General features: G+C 36.5%; 1 protein-coding gene across 1 annotated transcript in view; it reads left to right on the forward strand.

Annotated features, from left to right (window-relative positions):
• The first annotated feature begins 3,633 nt into the window (after nucleotides 1-3,633).
• The window catches only part of mast3b (microtubule associated serine/threonine kinase 3b), a 47,870-nt gene continuing 30,335 nt past the window's right edge, over nucleotides 3,634-21,168 (forward strand). Inside the window, 10 exon segments of the mRNA XM_058791172.1 lie at nucleotides 3,634-3,944; nucleotides 7,277-7,363; nucleotides 9,949-10,031; nucleotides 11,378-11,453; nucleotides 11,666-11,686; nucleotides 12,154-12,232; nucleotides 12,553-12,710; nucleotides 17,827-17,882; nucleotides 17,885-17,901; nucleotides 17,978-18,187. Coding sequence (XP_058647155.1) covers nucleotides 3,901-3,944; nucleotides 7,277-7,363; nucleotides 9,949-10,031; nucleotides 11,378-11,453; nucleotides 11,666-11,686; nucleotides 12,154-12,232; nucleotides 12,553-12,710; nucleotides 17,827-17,882; nucleotides 17,885-17,901; nucleotides 17,978-18,187 — 831 coding nt within the window. The 5' untranslated portion in view covers nucleotides 3,634-3,900.

The raw sequence follows: 21,168 nt of genomic DNA on the forward strand, positions 1-21,168 counted from the left end.
AGTGAGCTGACAGACGACGGAAGCATAACAAACCAAAGTCTATAGAAAACCTTTAAAGGGACTTTGTAACAAACGCAGTCATGGAGCAGCACAAAAGGATTTGGACACTATCACCGCAATTTCTTCCTGCCATTACCAAAGACTGGGACTTTGAAGCCTTAAATCTATTCTTTGAATAATTTGAAATGATGTATACTTGTTTAAGGAAATGTAATTTTCTTATTGCTTTTCCTTTTTTATTTCATTTATTTATTTATTTTTATTGTTTTTTGTTTATTATTGTATTTGATGTAATTTATGTTATTGCCCTTGTATGTTCTTTGTTCTAAAATTGCAAATAAAAAAAATTTAAAAATCTTGTTTATTCTCAAGTCTCCAGAGATTTTGCGAGATTTCCCGTGTTCACAGTCCGGACTCTGGTTGAAAATCTGTTGGTGTCTGGTGTTCTGTCACCACACACTATAGGAGCAAAACATATCGTATTTGTGGTCTCTCACATTTTGAAGATCTTACAAGATCTTATAACATCTTTTAGTGTGGACCCAGCATAAGGGGCGTTGTTAGGCACAACGCGAAGCCATATGTCGCGTTTTGTCGCCATCTTGTGGTCAAAATTTGTATTGACAGTATGTCTACCTCTATAAATCCCCAAAAATACATTAATACCTTCTGAATCTTGTAGGTTAACCAGCTAAAAGTTACTAGTAGCATATTCTGCAAACTCACAATGTGATTTTCTTATATGTGACAAGCAAAAAATATAAACATGACAGTGATAAATATTTTGATTGACATTTACATGTGCTCTTGGTCAAAACTTTCTCATTTCAGCATAAGACTCGTCAAGATTTTATTATTATTAAAAGCAAGTGAATGATGATGCATGCATAAAAATCTGCGGTCATGCTGCAATTAATCAGATTCTACTGTTGCTGTATTGTACCACCAATAAATTTTATTTTTAATCCAAAAAACAGAAATGGTTGTGACACAGTTAGTCATTCTGAGTGTTTGCTGAGTTCACTTCTGTTTATCACCGATTTATAATCAGCAAAAAAAGAGAGGGAGAGGAGAAGGTAGGTCCTCATCACCATGGTAACTGAGAGACCTCAGCTCTCTCTTATTTTGCAGTCCTCAACACAAAGAGAAGAGAACAGAGAGGAAAGCCCTAAAATGTTTACCATAATTCCTGTTGATGGTAATATCAACGCCAAGTTACTCAGTCAGAGCATTTTGAAAACTCCTACTTCTATAACATATTTGTCAGAGGATTTAAACTACATATACCCTCTTAAGGATGTGCAAGTGTTGAATTAGCTCATTGCATTGATGTCAACATTTGTAATCAGGAAGCAATACTTTTGGTATGTGCAAATTGCATGTCTGCACGCCTGCTTTTGCAGCCAGGAAATGCAATTAGCTGATTGGTCAAGAGCTGCCCTGACTGTGAAAACTGTGATCATTTATAACATGCCAAAGCACTGAGACAAAATGTCTTATAGATATTGAAAGAACAAACCCTAGTAGTGTAGGAACCGTTTCCAGTGGACTCTTTTGAGGGTTTCTGGTGTTGTTTGTTTTTCCACCTGTGATCAAATGAGTTAATGCACATTGTTGAAGTATGTTATGGCAAGCCATTTTAACATGTATTCCCTAAATTAACTAGAATGAATCTATTATGTTACTAGCACTTATAAATTTAACTTTTTTTAAGATTTATTTTTTGGCATTTTTGCCTTTATTATGATAGGAAAGATCAGAGCTGACAGGAAGCAAAGTGGAAGAGAGATAGGGGACAGGATCAGGAGAGGTCCTTAAACTGGGATTCGAACTTGTGACGCCTGTAGCACAACAGCACTATATGTCAGCGCACTGCCCACAAGGCTATCAGCGCAGACTAATTTAACTACTATTAATGAGCTGAACTGTCAGGATCCCAGAGTAATTCTTGTTTTTTTTTTCTTTGTTATGTCTTGTGAATTGTTTCCCCTACCCACGTGTTTCCCTTTGTTAATTGTAAGTGCTGTCACTGGAAATCTTGGTCTCATCCATGTCCATGTCCAGTTTGGCATGGATGTTTTCTACCAGCTCCTTAATAACATTTATTTTGTTTATTTCATCATCTTCAATAAATGTTTGGAATACTGTGACTGACAAATTGTACATAGTTTTTTTTTTTTTTTGACTTTGGAGCCCCCTACAGTTGAGTGAGTGGAATTACGAGTGAGTCGTAAATCACTGTCATAATGACAGCAGGTTTGTTGCTTTCATAATGCAGTCCACCCTTTTTCAAATTTACATAATCCCAAGAACAGGCATTTGTGATATTTTAAGGTTAAAACTGATATTTTAAGGCTAAAAACTTACACAGGGTAGAGTGGGGGGAAACGCCCCCCTTAAGGACTGTGTACATTTTTTTCTGTAAAACAAAGGTTAAATGTGTTCAGAAAAGTTATCATAGTTTTAGTGACACTGACATAAATTATAAACCAAGTATGAAAAATGTTCAGAGTTTTCATGTTGTTAGATTTTTAACAAAAATTTAATTTGTACCCTTAAACCCCCAGTCAAACAAAGCAATTTACATTTGTTTACAAAATGTTTACATGTGTACATGCAGTTTTATCTTAAATTAAAAAACATATATATATAATCAGTAATTATGGATTACAAAATTATAATAGTCTATTTGAAAAAAATAAATGTTAGCTGAGGCTAACTGGCTAGCTAACTAGCTACCTGATGCTAACTTGAGGTAATATTTAAATATAAAGTCCAAATATTTTGATTCAACTAACTAGTTAGAATATATTTGATGGAAAAACAAAAGATTTGATGTTCAGAATAGAAGAACTAGAGTAATTGCCATTGCCCCCTGGTGGCGTTTTACCCCACTGACTATGTTTGAGCAAAAAATTATGTCATTCTGAAAATATAATTGTATTTTTATTAAATAACACGTACTCTCTATCTACAGGCCCAACTGTTCATATCATATCATATATAACTGTGATGTTCTACAAAACAACAAACTTTCAAACACTTTTTTTCTTGCTGCTCATTTACTGTGAAATCTGTTTTCTCTTCAGTACATCACCAGTGTAAGCCTCATGGTGAAAACTTCTACATCACTCTCGTCAACGTAGTCCATAGTTACAATAAAAATGTATCTTGATTTTATCTTGTGGTTATTTTGGGAAAAACAGTAGGGGGGGCGTTTTAACCCATGGGGGCGTTTCCCCCCACTCTACCCTACTGTTGTTTTAATTGCAGAAATCAGCAATGTGTTACCAATAACAATGTAATAGTGACTAGTATAGCAAAGGAACAAGACTAACTGAAAAGTTATATAAAGCAACAGTAAAATAGTACAATATAGAGAAGAGTTTTAATGAATAGTCTTAAATGTTAACACGGCTTGCCACACAAGCAGCTCATTGGTCAAAAGCTGCCCTGATGCGATGAAAACTGTAATTACATGCTAGGTTATCAAAGTAAAATGTCTCACGTATATTGAAATGACAGTTTTCAATGGTCTCTCGGGGTTTTTTTTTTTTTTTTTTTGGTGTTGTTTGTTTTTTCCACCTGTATGTTGAAGCACACCTCCCCTGAGTAATCACATGGGAGATGTGACCGCACCATTCAATCTCAATCATCTCTCACTCGCTCTGCCGTCCTACCACAGTCACTTTCGCTTAGAAACACGACATCAATTTAACTAAAAGTGTTCCTTGAGAATTTGTCTATTTTGAGGAAGTGTCTACAGCAGAAAACCTCACGCTGTCGTTTGGCAGATGTTAAACGACGATGTGTAAACAGTGGGCACTTTGTGCAGTCTCGCGTGAGATCTGAAACAAGCTGGTTATTTTCACCTGATCGTTCTTCACGGGCTTTTTAGAGATGAAGAGGAGAGACAAGCTGAAAATCCCCTCCCTCACTTTGGAGTAAGCTCAAATATTTTTTCGCTATTCAAATGTTTGTGATTAATTATTTACTCGCGACGGGGGAAACCCCTCGGAACTGGTAAGTTGTGAGAGACGAGTCGACAGCGACTGCAGCGAATTTGTTCAAAAGAATCCCATCCTTTATTCATTTTTCTTCCATTCCTGCGTGTTTTATGGTTGGTATTGATGTGAACTAAAGAGCGAACAATAAGTAACGAAGTGCCGCTTGCGCGCGTTCTCATGCACACAGTGTTTGCTGTACGGAAGAAAATGTTGTGGGTTCAACGTTAAACGATAAGTGTGTAACAATAAAGATTCAAACACCAAATTATGGATTAAATTTAGCAGTTTGTGACGAGCCAAAACCTTTCCTTTTGTTTCATGCGCATTACCCAAACATACAGTCAGGTTCTTAAACCTCAAAACCCAATGAATCATTTCGTTAAATGTCATGTATGAATAACAACAGCCTATGTAGACTATACAGCTCATGGATTCTTCTGTTTCAGCTATGTTTGTACAATGATTGAAATTTGAATGGAAAAAGAATGCTACATCCTTTACAAAACAAACATTTTAATATATTTAAGAGCACATTACATGTAATTTTACTGTAAAAAATACAGTAAAATGTATGTTTTGTGACATAAAAAGTATGAATTACCTTTTATTAGAAAATTATATTTAACTAAATTGATGTACTTTTTACGGTAAAATGTTAAAATACATTTGTAAGTAAAACAAAATACAAGCCACAGTGTAATTTACAATTGGAAAAACAGTAATGCTTTACATTTAATTCATTTTTTTTTTCCTTATGCATTTCTTATTTTTTTATTAGGGTGATGTTACGTCTTATGTTGCTTAATGTTTATTGCATTATTTTAGTTTCACATGTGTTACCCTAATAGTGTACTGTCTATACAAATATTGGCGGTTTATGGATAGGCCCATTTGTTGTTACTGTATTTTTCAAAAGCAGCAGTTTTACAGTAAATGTAACATTGTTTGCCATTCCCTACTAGTCAGAATCGTCTTCACTACAATCTATTACTGTGAAATGGCTTTTTGTTGGAATAGTTGTGCATCATGTCGCATCACGTTACAGTTGAATACTTTAGGGGTTTGCAGATGTGCTTTCTATTGAGTGAACGCTCTAATCACACTTTCAGGATCCTACTATGAGTCAAGCTTTTAAGTGAGAACACGAGTCTGAGTGTTCTGACACTCTCCTTATCGCATCCCTATCGTTCTCTCAATGTTTTCCTGCTTTTCTGACAATTGTTTCTGGCTGACTTCAACATGATCACTGCGGCTTTCCAACCCTGTCCTCCCACTCTGAGCACGGAGTGAATATAGCCGACCCCACAGCCCACTACATTTTCAATCCCAGTGTGTAGGAGCCCATATCCAAAGCCTTGCTTCGGCAAAAGCATCTCCAAATATGATTGAGGATTAACTGCTGATTTATAGGGATTTAAAGCTTTGGGTTCCAATAGCACTGCATCGTATCTATAGGAAGATACAAAGCGCTTTATCAAACACTGCATATTCTGAAAGCAAATGCACAGAGAATGGTTGAAAGCGGCATAACATCAGATTGTCGAGCACAGGGGGGTAGTATTCACAGTTGGGTCGTCTCCAGTTTTCTCTCTTCACCATGACAACATCTTCACACTTCTAGAGCGCTTGTTGCTATCCATTGCAGTGAGAATATACAAACTGCCAGACGGTGGCAGCCCTATTTGTACAGTCATGCATATTTAACGTTGCGGTTAGCTTTTAGGTCACCACGATACAAATTTGTTACGCAAACCAAAGTTCATGGAAGTGCGGCTCATGCACTTCTGGGGATATTTTAGTGCAAAGTGTAGAACGGTCAGTACTAAAACAGCACATTACCCTCATCAAGGTCACAATAATCAATACCTGTGTAAACTGGCTTCCGCTAACAACATGCCTTGCGTCTATTTTGATTTGCTCCATTAATTCTGCTTTCAGTTTGATGTGTAAATACCTGTCGGGTTAGCCTGAATATGTTTTAGGCTACTTGGCTGATGACAACATAGAATGGCATGAAGGAACATGAGAAATTGTGCTTCCTGCAGCTAATGGCCTTATCTTGATGCCTCTAATGCATTTTGTGGAACTGAAAGTTATGGTGGCAGTAAACAGTAAATGACTTTGAAGGTCACACATTAAAGTAATTTACTGAACTTTTATGCCGAAAAAACACCTGCTTCCTGCAGGGCCAGACTGAAAAGTGTTGACAAAAATGGTGGAAATTTGAGATTATATGGTTTTATGTTGATATAGAACCCTTCTAATAATCCAGTGCATATGCTGTCAGATCTCTGATTCTGTGAATCGTGTTGCACGCATTTGCTGTTCGTCATACATGATGCATTCCATCTCATCTCCTGTGACATTTTCCATCAGGATAACTGCTACTAGTGGCAATTATGTCATTTAAAGATGCTGTAAGTGATGTTAGCCACCTTCGCCAGACTAAAACAGAATGTCTCTATCTATTCATCCACAAACCTTGTGAGTCCAAGGGTGCTGATTGGCTAAAAAAAAGTGCAGCTATGCTCAGATTTTTTACTGTTTACAAAACCTTACAAGCCTTACAGGGTGATAGTAAAGACTTTTATACAGTAAAGATTTATATATGATATATATTAAATAAATGCTGTTCTTTTGAACTTTTTGTTCATCAAAAAATCCTGGAAACAATGGTCACATATTCCACGAAATATTAAGCTGTTTTCATTATTGATGTTAATAAGAAGTGTTCATCGAGCAGCAAATATTAGACTGATTTCTAAAGGATCGTGTGATGCTGAAGACTGGAGTAATGATGCTGAAAATTCAACTTCTCATCACAGGAATAAATTACATTTGTATACAAGTATAAAAGAATAAAAAAAACTGTTATTTTAAATTGTAATAATATTTGACAATATTACTATTTTTACTGTATTTTTAATCGAATAAATGCAGCCTTGGTGAGATTTCTTTCAAAAACATTTAAACTTCTTCCTGAGCCCAAACTTTTGAACAATAGATTATATCCATCAGACACCCCACCTTTTAATGCATAATATTAAAATAATTGCTTACAGCAGCTTTAAGATGGCCTTTCAATGAGAGTACCTCATTCATTCATCTGTGTCATGTTTCATGTGTTGCAGCACCATGATGCCACTTAATGAATCCTTAAAGCACTTTAATTTGCAGTGCTGCCGAGTGCATGAAGACACACCAACAAAAAACAGTCCACATGCACTTAGTCAGAGCGCTAATGCATGTAAACGTGTCTTGCTTTTCAGTTTGTCACCCAGCCAGAGCCCCATCATCCTGAGTCCATGCAGTCCAGGCAGCCCCTGCAGTCCTTTACAATCACTTCATCCCTGGAGGTAAGACAGCCGATTCGCACGCCAAAACATTACATAAACCTGCTCCAGTCCTGCAGAGAGACAGCACTGTCTCCAGTTAGTCAGCATGACACATCTCATTGATTGTTTTCTCATTTAATGGGACCTACCCTCATGTGTGTATGTAAAGCTCATGTCATGTATGTATTATTCATATGGATAAAAGCACCTGAGCTCATGGGATGCGTTTGACTGATTTTGGTGCTGTTTATCTCTTTTTTTAAAATCCCTCGCAACAAGACGGATTATGTAATACGAGAGCATTAATTTTATAATTCAATTGTACATGTCATACAACTATATTTTAGTATTTTATATAATATATATGAAACAAGCCTGAAGCCCATACTTCCTCACACGTGTGTACTTCATTTTTCATCATATAAAATCATAAAGTCAATGGACCATTTTGTAATTTTACTTACAAGAATAAATGTACACATTTTTACTTTTTTAAATTAAAAATATGTTTTCCCCTTAATTTCTATCTATCTTATCTTGAATATTCATGTTAACAATATATTTAAAATAAAGAATATAAAATAAAAAATAAAATGGAATTGCTAAAAATCATTAATAAAAATTAAATTAATTTTTAAAAATCATTAATTATACATTATATTTGATGGTCTGTTTTGACTAACTCTCACGTGAAAATGTAATGCCACTTGAAAAAAACACTTATTAGGTCACTAAACATGCAATGCTTATAGATCATACCATCTTTGAGATTCACTATATCTTCCATAATATTCACTTAACATGCATATATTTAGAAGATGCAGAGTTGATATTTCTATGACAAATTTCAACAAATAAATTAATTTTTTTTACATTCTTCTTTTAAAAATATAATGTTTTATCATTTTTATATTATTAATATTTTTAACAGAAATTGTAAATCGGTTGTAAATATAAATAATTTTAAAATGACATCACTCAAAATAACACTTACTAAAAAAATCTAATATTTACTTTACCTGCATGTCATGTAGGCATTTTAGAAAGGAAATTTATCAGTATTGTGTGAATCTATGTAATCAAGTAAGCATATAATAATAATTTAAAAAAAGTAACTGTAGTCTGATTACGAGTATTTTAAAATGTAATTACAAGTACGGTACTACATTTTTGGCATCTGATTACATAATTCAGATTACATGCAATCAATTACTTACTACCCAGCTCTGTATATTTCTTTTTCTTTTCTTTTTATTTTGACTGGCTCTCACGTGAAGATTTGACGTCACTGGGGAAACGTTGGGTCATACCATCTTTGAGATTCTCTATGCCGTCCATCTAATTCGCTTAAAATACAAAAATATATATTTTGAAGCCGCAGAGTTACTATTTCTACGACAAAACGGAGGTGTTAGTCCGTCAAAACGGACATCTTTCATTCAGACCCAGAGCTAACACTCGGCTCAGACTGCGCTCCCCCTCATCACAGCGAGATGGTACAGTCCAAGCTTATCACCCGGCAATCAATCAACACGAGAGAAATCACCACAACACAGCATGTTACCTACAAACATGGACTCGCTCTTTATTTCCGCCGCAAGTCGCTTTTTGGAAAGTAAATAGTTAAACTTTGTGCCAGTTCGAGGCGATATCGGAAGATGATTGAACCAGAATGTGGGTATCTAAACTTTTACCAAGTTGCACGGCGAGTCCAGGCAAACAGCAGCAGCGTGTCACACAAAGAGCAGAGATGAACCGCTGCGAGGCAAACGCAGTCTCCCCAACGAGTTTCTCCAGTCAAGAGGCGGACTCATGAAACGCAAGGGGTTTCGACTCTAGTTCTGGTTCTGTAGCTCGGTGTTGCTTGGACAGTTGGCGCTGTAATCGTCTGTGATTATGTCTGATCCAAGTTCCTGGAGCGCGTTGCCTGGCATCAGCAAAGCTCATTTTGTTACGGGCGCGATGCTCAAGCGATCCAAAAGGTAACGTTAACATGCGATATCAGACGAGACGTGCACGATCAAAACTTTCTAATGTGTCAACTTTTGACATGGCACGTGGGCATTTCTTCTTCTATTCATGTAATCACACTTACGGTAATGCTATGGTTGTGTCTCAAAACATAGTGTGCTATTTACCTAGACTGTATTTTAGGCGTCGTAATCGCGTGTCTAGTGAAGAACGACGCACTATAATAGCGCGATGGTTGCATGGCTTTATCTAAAACTGTTAATGGTGGCATAGTGAAATATCTGTATGCACTGATAGACATCTGTAGCTGCAGACCAGCAAGAGATGAAGGTGCAATGCATGACTCTGAAAGAGGTGTTTGGTGAGCAAGTGATAAATGGCATGCACAACTTGAGTCTCTCAATGCAGATGACAGCTGTGTTGAAGGACACCACCTCTGATGGCCAGAGCCTGCAGATGTTGCAGAATTACTCATAGGATTATTCTTAAATCAAAAAAGCGACGTTATTGATAGCGTGCTGATCATTAAATCCTTTGTCACTTTCTTTGTTAACTTCGCAGTCGACCATAAAGGCTGGGCTGTGTTATGTTGAAAGGTTTTTAATAATCCCTCTCCTCTTGTTTGTGTGTTGCAGCTGTCGCAGCAGTAATAGAAAGAGCCTTGGTGTTGGAACGCCGTCGCCCACCCGCCCTCTTTCGCCTCTGTCTGCCCACACAGGTAATACTCTCCATCACATGACACTCGCTCTAGGACGGCTGACATTGAGCTGGCCTGTGACCGTTGAGAGGTTGATGTAACCTCTCTTACCACACTGCTTCAAGGATTTACTTCATCCCCCCCACCCCCCCAAAAAAGTGAAAAATCCGAACCTGTATGCTGTTATTTTTTCCTGCTGAACACAAAAGGAGAAGAGTGTTTTGAAGAGTCTTCACACAGCAGTTTGTCAGTAACCATATCTATCGACTACAAAAAAAGCACAATTAAAGTCGATCATATATCTTTCGATATCGTGTTATAGGCTTGTTTGAGGAAAAGACAGACGCTTCAACCATTTTGCATTAGTAGTCTTCCTCTACAGTGATTGGACCCTTTGATTAGTGACTTTAACTTGAGAAATGAATCAGTAACAGAATGACGAATCATGATTAAACCGTGTGATTTGATCACAGATCTGCTTGAGTGATTTGTTCATGAATCATCAGAATAATTTATTATCAAATCAGCTGTATGAGTTGTTTATGAATCTTCTGAACCATTTGCTCATGATTCGGCTGAACCGTTTGCTAGTGATTCGGTTGCTTGCAAAACAGCTGAGTGATTTGTCCAAGAGTCAGATAAATTATTGACAAATCGGACTGAATAACGTATATAAAGGTATAGTTCACCCAAAAATGAAAATTCTGTCATTAACTGCACATCCGTTCAAAACCTGTAAGACCTTCGTTCATCTTAGGAACACAAATTAAGATATTTGATGAAATCCGAGCGCTTTCTTACACTGCATAGACAGTAACGCAACTACCACGTTCAAGGCCCAGAAAGGTAGTAAGGGCATCATTAAAATAGGCCGTAAATGTGTGTGTTTGCATTGCTGTCTCTGCAAGGTCAGAAAGCTCTCGGATTTCATCAAAAATATCTTAATTTGTGTTCCGAAGATGAACAAAGGTCTTACGGGTTTGGAACGACATGAGGGTGAGTAATTAATTTTCATTTCTGGATAAATTATCCTATTAACTATAGCTCATCAACTTGTGTTTTTAATTTTACATCTGTGTCATTTTGGTGCAAATAATGATTGTTTTCAAACTGGTTTCCCTGGAACAGACAAACACACAGCCTGGTGGAACCAGTGTTGCTATGTCAGGCTGCTCAAACGAAGTTGGTTGCACCACTGTTTAAACTCCATAGACAGTGAATCAGACACACACTATTGTTCTGAAAGGAGATAAATGTCCTAAAGTGTGTGATTTGTGAAACATCTGAGGTCATCTGACGTCTATTAAATCCTCTAGCTTACGTAACACTGTGTGCTCTGTTGAAATTTCCTCTTGTTCCCCTTCCAGCTGCCAGCAGCCCTCTGGACAGCCCACGAAATGTGTCCACTGCTATTTGCTCTCTCAACTTCCCTTTCGCCCGCAGGTAGACAAACGCTCTTTATCATATTTTTCTTGTTCATTAGATGGATGACAGACCAGTATTCTGGATATTCCTCAGCATTTATCACATTGTTAACTAAGTGTCAGGTTCACATTATGTACAGTTGACTCATTTATACTTATGAATCTTTCTATATAGAGCTCACTAAGTGTGTTGCCTATTTTCTCTCTTCATCCCTCTTTATTTCTTCTCAGCCACCTGGCTCGAGCTGACAGGTAGCCAATCTCTTTTTCACACAATGACGTGGCCGAACCTCAGTCACTTTATGTATTTCTTGGACTCTTTATAAACTTCCTGTTATTTTTTTTTATTTTTTATTTTTTTTGCCTTGATGCTTTGCGTCACCATTTTCAAAAATGATTCACAATTTTTTGCTATAAATATAGGCTTTAATGCTGATATTGAAATAAATAATAATTGTGTTCGAGATACCATTTCTGCCAACCTCTGAATGCAAATTTAGCTTTCTTTTTATTTGAAAGGGTATGTCAGAAGCTGTTAATTGAAGTACTCTAAAGGTGACTTTGTATTAGTGGTGGTCCATATTACAGATGTAATTATATATTATATAAATAATAGTAATGGTAATTGTGATGATTTAATTTGTTGTGGGCTGACACAAAGTTTTAAGTGATGGAATATCGCTCTCTCTCCTGAAATGCTCTTTCTTTTCTCTCGGCAGAGCGGAAGGGAGACGGTGGTCTCTGGCTTCACTTCCATCCTCAGGTTATGGGACCAACCCTCCCAGCTCAACCGTCTCAGTATGTGTCTCTCATTTAACTAAAATTAAGTCTTGTTTGTTCCATGAAAATAAAATAAAATGAAGGGCATTTGGTTTGAAATAACAAGTGGATGCATAAAAAATGACAGAACTCGCTATTAAAATCTTTTAATAGTAAAAGATCAAAGCAGGTGGAAATGTTCCTGTATGAATCAGCTCTGCGAAACATTCTCATATTCCTCAGACCTAGACAATTACTGATAGGTTTAAAGGATGTTTTTTAGTAAAAATGGGACTGTTTTATGCCCGTTGTGGCCATGTATTTTTGATGGATTTATGTGCTTGTTGGTTGCTTTGCAGTCATCTTCCTCATCTCAAGAACGACTGCACCAGCTTCCATACCAACCCACACAGGACGAGCTTCATTTCCTGTTCAAACACTTCCGAAGTTCAGAGAGCATGACTGACGAAGATGGGCGGCCCTCCCCGTTTATACGACCTCGGTCACGTAGCCTTAGGTAAACAAAAACACGCATGCACCCATTAATTGCTACCTAGGATGTCTTTGTTTGAATTTCATTAATATGGCTATTAGGGTTTAATCATTTCTTGACCTGATTTAGAGTTTATTATATCTGCATTGACTATATCAGTGTAGTGACCTAGACCAGTTTATGGGGGAAATTAGAGTCTAAGTCTGGCTTGCATCATTTCCTGACTGCGTTATTGTCATCTAATATTGATAATATTAATGAAATGCCAAAAAAAATTATATATTAAATATTTTATATGTAATACTAAAGGAAAATTTCACCCAGAAGTTCTCTCATTATTTGCGTTGTTCAAAACCCATATGACTTTTTTGCGTAATGTAAATACGTTTCCGTGGTCTTTTCCATGCATTTCCAATAAATAAGAACTTTTGGTGAAAAACATTACAAATTTAAGAAGATATTTTGAAATTGTAACACCCAGCCTATTCATCTTTGTTTTTTTGTTTTTTTTCTTCAATTACAAGTTGCACTGGGTTGGTTCAACTTTTTGACTCAATTTGAATTTTAAAGCTATTGTGTGACTTCTGAAAACTTGGAATACATATTTTTTTTTAAAGGCATAGTTCACCCAAAAATGAAAATTCTATAATTTACTCACCCTCAAGTTGTTCCAAACCTGTATGCATTCCTTTCTTCTGTTGAACACAAAAGATGATATTTTAAAGAATGCTGGTAACCCAACAGTTGTTGATCCCCATAGACTTCGATATTCTATATTATGGAGGGGGGGGAAATACTATGGAAGTCAATGGTATCCAGAAACTGCTTGGTTTTGTGTTCAGCAGAAGAAAGAAATTCATGCAGATGTAGAACAGCTTGAGGATGAGTGAATGATGACAGAATTTTCCTTTTTGGGTGAATGTCTTTTTTAAAGAGCACTTTTTGATATTTCTTTGGTGCCTTTGTACCCTTTTTTGTAGCATGAAAGGCTAAATCCCCCATTCATTGTATCTGTATCAAAAAGAACAACCAGAAAGAAAGTCATATGGGTTTGAAATGATGTGAGGATGAGTAAATCATGACAGATTTTTCATTTTTGGGTGAACAATCTCTTTCAGTGCTGTTTGTTGTCAGATGAGTGGATTCCTGGGGCCTGTTCCATAAAAGACGCTAAGAAAAGCGGGGATTAAAGTCCAAAACTTGACTTGAAATAACCTAACAAATCAATCGGGACTAAAGCGGTTTCATAAACGACAATTTAAGTTCACGCAATCTCACTAATTCGAGCCAGGTTCAATGAGTCAGGATAATTTGATGTGCATGCTTATTCTTAAGCAGCCCTTAATGTTGATCATGGATCAAATCGATCCACCACGACAAACAGCGAATATTTGTGTTGTTTAATGCATTTGAGACGTTATGTTTTCCTCAGTGTATAACTGACACGTCACAGGTATATTTTTCATCTGTAAATGTTAGAAAGTCATGCAAATATATCCATTTTGCTGTCAGGAGTGGGCGAGGCTTAGCGAGTGAATGAGCGCTACACAGACGGAGCAGAATAGAATAATAGCGCAAGAATTCCGAATACAATATACATTCTGCTAAAATATTTGTTGTTGGACATTAAATGTGACACACAGAATTTTAATCCTACTTATAAGTGTATTTTTATGATAGCAGTAACTGTAAATCAAATGTAAAATGGCTAATACAGCCATACTAGCTCAAATGAGTTAAATGTGTGTTCCTCTTATCAGTTAAAATGTAGTCTGATTTCTATTATTTATTTTAATTTTTAATTCAGTGATTTTAACTTTTGATTTAGTGTTTTTAATGCTTTAAAGAGCCATGTTAGATTGCAATGTTTTAATGTTCTAATAACCATAAAAGGTGCAGCTGTCATAAATTCAGAGAGAAAGGCTGCATGGCTAGAAACTGCTGATCAACTAAACGCGCAAGTAGCAACTATGTTAAAATGTCATTAGCCTATTTTGGGCACAATACATTAAATACAGTTGGTTGTAGCCTATTTTTTATTTATTTGATTATTTAAGGTGTATTTTCTGTATACTTTTATTTTTGGATTAATAATAAAGTCAACTAATTGTATGTGAGAGAGTCAGTGGTAATATCAATGCGTTCCTATTGGTCAGTGTTAGAGGAGCTCAGCTTAGCCGGACAGTTAGCCTGCTCCGGACCAGGTTAGTTTGCCAGCATAATTTGCCACAGTGACTGAGCTTGAGCTATGGTAATTTTGCTTTCAGAAACCAAATCAAGTGAAAATAAGTCAGAATTACTGAAATAAGCCTTGCTTATTTGGTAAACTTGTTTTATGGAACAGGCCCCTGACTAATAGGAATATCCAGGCTTTCCCCATCAAAATGAAACAAAAGGAGTGTTTTTGTTTTGCAAAAGAACCTCCCTTGAGGCTGAGTCAGAGAAGAGACAGCTTTCACTGTGGTATAAATGAACATTGGGATTTGAAATTTGCATCTGGCCAGTTAATATGCAGGAGGAAGAGTCTGAAGTAGAAACTAAAATCTGATGAGGGTTTTTTGTTTGACGCCTATTCTGAGCGAGACTACAGACTGCAGTGCAACGCCTCACCTTTAGCCCACGTCTCTGCAGGATTCAGAGGTTTAGATGTCCACCCACAATGCTTCACGCTTCAAACAGGGTGCTTGCACAAACAAAACACTGCTCACTTGGTTTTTGAAATGAGAGGAGAGTGGGTATGTTTGTCAGTAAAGTATTTAACCAGCAATCTACATAATGGCAGGTTTCATTAGTGATGCAATGGCATATTTTCTTCCAAAACAGCCTTTTTTTTGGTTTTGAGCCAAAATAGTTTTGAAGTGCCAATATCATTAAAAGTGACGACAAACGTTTAATTAGCATTTCTCTTCTGGCACATTTTGATCATGCCAGTGTCTATTTTGTGACACAATGTGGATAAACTGTAAACATGTCAGCTGTGCAAATGCTAGTCCTGAATTAACAATATTGATTTCTTGTTTTTAATCGATACTGATATGGATTCTTGAATCTCAAGAGCCATCTTTTAGTCTGCTATTTTCTGTTGATGCGTGAACATCACTAAACTTTATTTGTAGTGTCTGCTATCCAATAATCGCAATAAGCTTTGTGCTTTGCTTTTAATATAAAATATGAAATATAATAATTAGTGCTGTCAGTCGATTAAAAAAAATTAACTAATCGCACATTGTTCTGAAATTAATCTCGATTAATCCCACCTAACATTAAAGTTTTTAAATATACTTTTAGATTGCAATAATTCCACATTCAGTCTTCAAATTAATGTACAAACATTTATTAGACTTAAAAAAAATTACTTCTAATTTAAGTGAACTTAAAACAATCTTCACATAAACCCATTATAATAAATGTCATATTTACCTGTGCCCTTCAGCAGAAATATACAGAAATTGAAGTTATCAAACATTAAATTCTAAATTAAATATAGATGAATCCTTAAAGCGGTGTTATTTTTTTCCCCTTTTTTTTTTTTTTTTTTTTTTCTTTGATTAATAGAGATCACAGCAGCTGGTTGTTAGGTTGTTTTTGGCTGTTATTTCTTTAAGAGCTGTCGTTGCTGAACATGACGCGGATCTGACACGCATCATATTTTCTCTCAGCTCTCTTCACCTTTTCTGACCAATTTCAGGTCTTAAAGTCTATTAATGAGCTGACGAGTTGAATCGGGTGTGTTAGATGAGTGAGACCATTTCAGTGACGTTCTTAAATGTGACTCATATATTACACATTACATGCATGCACAGTTTTAAGGCAGCTTTAATAGACTTTTTGGTAACTTCATGACTAACTGACCACGACATTGCATGCACGTAGTTTATTTCGTGCTTTGATATGAAATGATACAGGCTACAGCACGTGCCACACGCCCTGCGAGCACAGTACTGTTTCCGCACTTGTTTGACTCGCGCCTGCCGCTGAGGTGAAGCTGGAGCGCGCATCTGAAACGTCTCCTGTTTGATGTGGTCATAAAGACGTTCTGCGACCTGAATAAATGCACTTCTTGTCAAGAGAAAAAGTGACAGAAACAGCAGTTGTGAGAGGGGTGGCCAACACTAGCCCCGCCCCTGTGTTAATTGCGTTAAATATTTTTAACGCATTAAACTGAAAAAATTAATCGCCTGCGTTAATATGCTAATTTTGACACCACTAATAATATGAAATACCACAAAATGTTTATCACAAAATACAAACAATAAATGGAGTTTTGGCACTCTTTAATGTGGTGTGACAGATCGCTGTAGCGTCTCAGTTCAAGCGGCAACCATTCATAGCTTCCTCTTTACTACTAGTTGTAGCAAGAAAAAAACATTAATGAACATCAGAATTAGGGGTGGGCGATATGGAAAAATTATTATATCACGACAGTATTCGCGCAAAAGATAACTTATTTCATTAATCAGGTGCTGTTAGACAGGCTTTTTAGTGCATGCGCTTGAGGTGTACAAGCTCAGAAAAAGAGCACATCAGACCAGCGTGTGAATGAAACGTTTAACCGGCAAGGCTTTAAAACACACGCAAATAATGTACATTTGTGATTGCGAATAAGTGCAGTGTCCCATGAGAGTAGCTCTACTGCTGAGTTAACACTGATGTGAATGTATGTGGCGTTGTATAGTATATTGAGACGGAGGTGCCACTGAAAGAATGTGCGCTGTAGCACGATACTACGATATTTCTTCAAAAGCAGATCATGGAGACATTTTTATCGTCCACGATCAAAAATCATCATATCGCACACCCCTAATCAGAATGTATGTTGCATTATATTACAGATTCATTATATTTTTATTTAACCTGTTGTCTTCATTATTTAATGTATGCTTCAATAGTCATGAAAAAGTTTACAGCTATTGTTTAAATGTTCATATTTCAACAAAAAATTGGAGTAGAATCATAATTATGTTATTAAAATTTTGACAAACTGCCTTATGTTCAATTTAAATATTTGTACAACTCCGTTTTTATTTGATTATTGATTATTAAACATTTATTTTTGGGTTTGGTTTTCGGCTGAGTGCATCCTGAGTTTTTTTCGGTCCATTGCATCATTAGTTGTCATCTGTTTTTCTCTTTGTTTTAGCCCTGGACGAACTGGCAGCTCCTTTGATAATGAAATTATAATGATGAATCATGTCTATAAGAGCGCTTTCCAAAGGTATGTATCGCCAACAGATTATTTCTAGTTTTTACTCTACAAATCTGAGATGCCTAAAGTTCTCTCTGCTGTGCAGGCCACCGCTCAGATGGAGGAGCATTTGCTAGAAGTCATCAGGCAGTTTTCCCCAGACAGCACCCTACCACTGGGAGATGGCGTCTTGGGATTTATCCAGCACCAGTTGGTGGAGTTGGCTAGGGACTGTCTGGATAAATCCCAGAAGGGCCTGATCACATCTCTGTACTTCATAGAGCTGCAGGATAAACTGGAAAAAATGCTGCATGAGGTGAGGTGGGAATTTCTAAAAAGATCTTTCCAGTTCAGTGAATCCAGGCAATTGTTTGGGTATGAGACTTTGTTGATTGTTGGAGAAGTGTCCTGGTAGGAAGTGCACAAGCTCTCACATGTGGCACCTGCATACGGGTGACCCATGTACATAAAAACTAAAAACAAAAACATATTACAGTGACACAGTAGCTACATTCACCTGATCAGTATTTAAGATTGACAGTAATACTTGCTAACAAATGGATTTCATATTAGTTTTGTATTATTACAGACAGGGGCAACATATACTTTATGAATGGGTAACTGAAGTCAGTCCCACTGAAGATTGGAATCTTATTGGAATTTTCTGTAAACAATTTTAATCATTGTTTTTTAGTTTGTTTGTTTTTTTCAAAATAATTATAAAAATATTTTATTCATGTATTTATTTTTTATAGATTTCTTGAAATATAGATTTATAATTATAGAGTTTTTGTGGAGTTGCACCATATGACATTTTACAATCTGAACTACACCTGTGTTGTCATAAAGGTCAAATTGTCTGATATTTTTAGAGATGTTTTGACTATCTTCAATTTGTTTCTTTTTTGGTGAAAGTTTTGGGCGTACCACATGACTTTGATTTGGCATGCAAAAGTGTGAATAGTATAATAATATTAATATTTAATAACATTAAATTATTAATAAGCAGTGAAGATTTGTTAAAATATATTTTCTAACAAATATTGAAGGGTTAGTTCACCCAAAAATGAAAATTAGCCTGATTTACTCACCCTCAAGGCATTCTAGGTGTATATGACTTTCTTCTTTCAGATGAATCCAATCGGAGATATTAAAAATTGTCCTTGCTCTTCCAAACTTTATAATGGCAGTGGGCGGGTGGTTTCTTTCAACAGTCCAAAAGAAGTCAAATAAAGCACATCCATCCATAACAAACCGTGCCTCACACAGCTCCAGGGGGTGAATAAAGACCTCCTGTAGCGAATCGATGTGTTTTTGTAAGAAAAAAATCCATATTTAAAACGTTATAAACAATTTTCTCTCACTTCCACTAACTATCATACGTGCAAGCCATTCTGGGCGTATAAGAAATACAGTTGTAAAAGTCCTCTGTATATTTTTGCAGTAGTATACTTTTTCAGTGCACTAAAAATCTATTTAAATATCAGTGGTATTTATTATGCTTTTGCAATTGCATTGAAGTACCACTGAAGTAGAAATATACTTATAATCAGTGTATTTATAGCTGTATAACTTTTACAACTTTATTTAGCACAAAAAATAAGAATGTACTACAAATGTACTTTCTTGTATTACCAACCTGGCAACCATGCGTATGCGCTCTCTCTACATTGCGGTAAAAGCGCTGATGAGCTGAAAACCAGCAAACATGCAAGTTGGAGGTTAGTGATTCTATTGATATGTTCTGCTCAAATAAAAATAATACAGCCAGTCTGTTTCTTTTGCACGGTCGTTTGCAGACATCTGCAAGCTGAAATCTCTTTATTTGCGCTCATGTGAAAGTGCGAGAATTCTGTTAAAATATAAAAAAGATAATTATCTGGTTATGGTTATACATTTGAGCAAATTAATTGGGATTATCTCTTCGTTTAACCATTATTGTTCAGCCCTAGTCAGTCAGTTAAAGAATGCAATATTTATGCACTTTAAAAAAAAATAGGTTTCGGGGTGCAAGGACCTTAAAACCTAATTTTTTGTATGTGTGATTTTCATATTCATCATCGTAAAAATTTGTCTCACACAGAAACCTTGTACACTGAGTCCGATGCATATTAATTAATCCGTTGCAAAAAAAACTCATAAAACAATACAAAATGGAGTCTTCTAGCAGTGAGGATGATTTTGTTGTCGTCTTTCTTCTTAAAAAGAGAGAAGGAAAGAGGAGTATTGGGTCAATCCAATCCTGAGATATAGAGAGGAAGGAGTTCGACCTCCTTATTAAGGAACTGTGGGATTATCACGGGCTTTTCAAAGTTTACTTCAGGATGTCAGTGGCTCAGTTTGATGCTTTGCTTGCGATACTGGAGTCACATATTAAAAAGATGACCACTAATTTCTGTGAACTTAGTGTGCAAGGACAGTGCTTTGTATTGCGAGACAAAGTGGATCAACTTGTCAGACACCATTCTGGAATTTGGCTTTTGCTTGTGTGGTGGCTCTTGAACAGAGTTGGATGCTTGAAAATTTTGAGTTTACTCGCTTCATTCGCACGTGAAATTCACTTCACAACAGACGCGAATTCGCGTCAAGGAGGGCCTTCTGCCAGGAGGCTCCAGTCTCATTACACTACACTGGTCCAATCACAAATAACTATTTTTTTACTATACTATTGTGAGTGTATTTGCAATAGGATATAATTAGAATGAATGTACAAATGTTTGTCATAAGTAGCCTATTCTAGTCTTAACATAGAAATAATATTTTTATGTAACATATAGGCTATAAATTATGATTTACTATGTTGTGCACAAAGTAACACACCAAGCAAGATCCTTTTTATTCCTGTTTCTATTAAAGTACGAAGATGTATCGTACAGCTCCGGGTATCCACATACAGCGACGATGATTTTGTCCTCCATTGTTGTTTCGGATTTCTGCCTCCCTCACTACGTCATAATCACGTCACTACTAGAGCAAGCTCCTGATTGGTTAACGCAGTGCGAATTTTCGCCAAAGTTCAGATTTTTCAACTTGCGCGATTCGCACAAATCACGCGTTAAGTGCGTCAAACGCCCGAAACGCTCAATTCGCGGCGCAGGATGTCTATTCGCATCTTTGCATTGACTTAACATGTAAATCACTCGCGCTTAACGCCTCATTCGCGTCTGGTGTGAACGCACAGTAAGAGAATAGGGACAACCCTTTTAGACCATGTGCCGGGCACGTAAACCGTTTTTCCCATATTTATGCCCATTACTCATGGGTGTGTTTTTGGGCATAACGTGCAATAAACCAAGC

This window comes from Onychostoma macrolepis, chromosome 11 (assembly GCF_012432095.1).
Source record: "Onychostoma macrolepis isolate SWU-2019 chromosome 11, ASM1243209v1, whole genome shotgun sequence".
NCBI classification, from domain to species: Eukaryota; Metazoa; Chordata; class Actinopteri; order Cypriniformes; family Cyprinidae; genus Onychostoma; species Onychostoma macrolepis.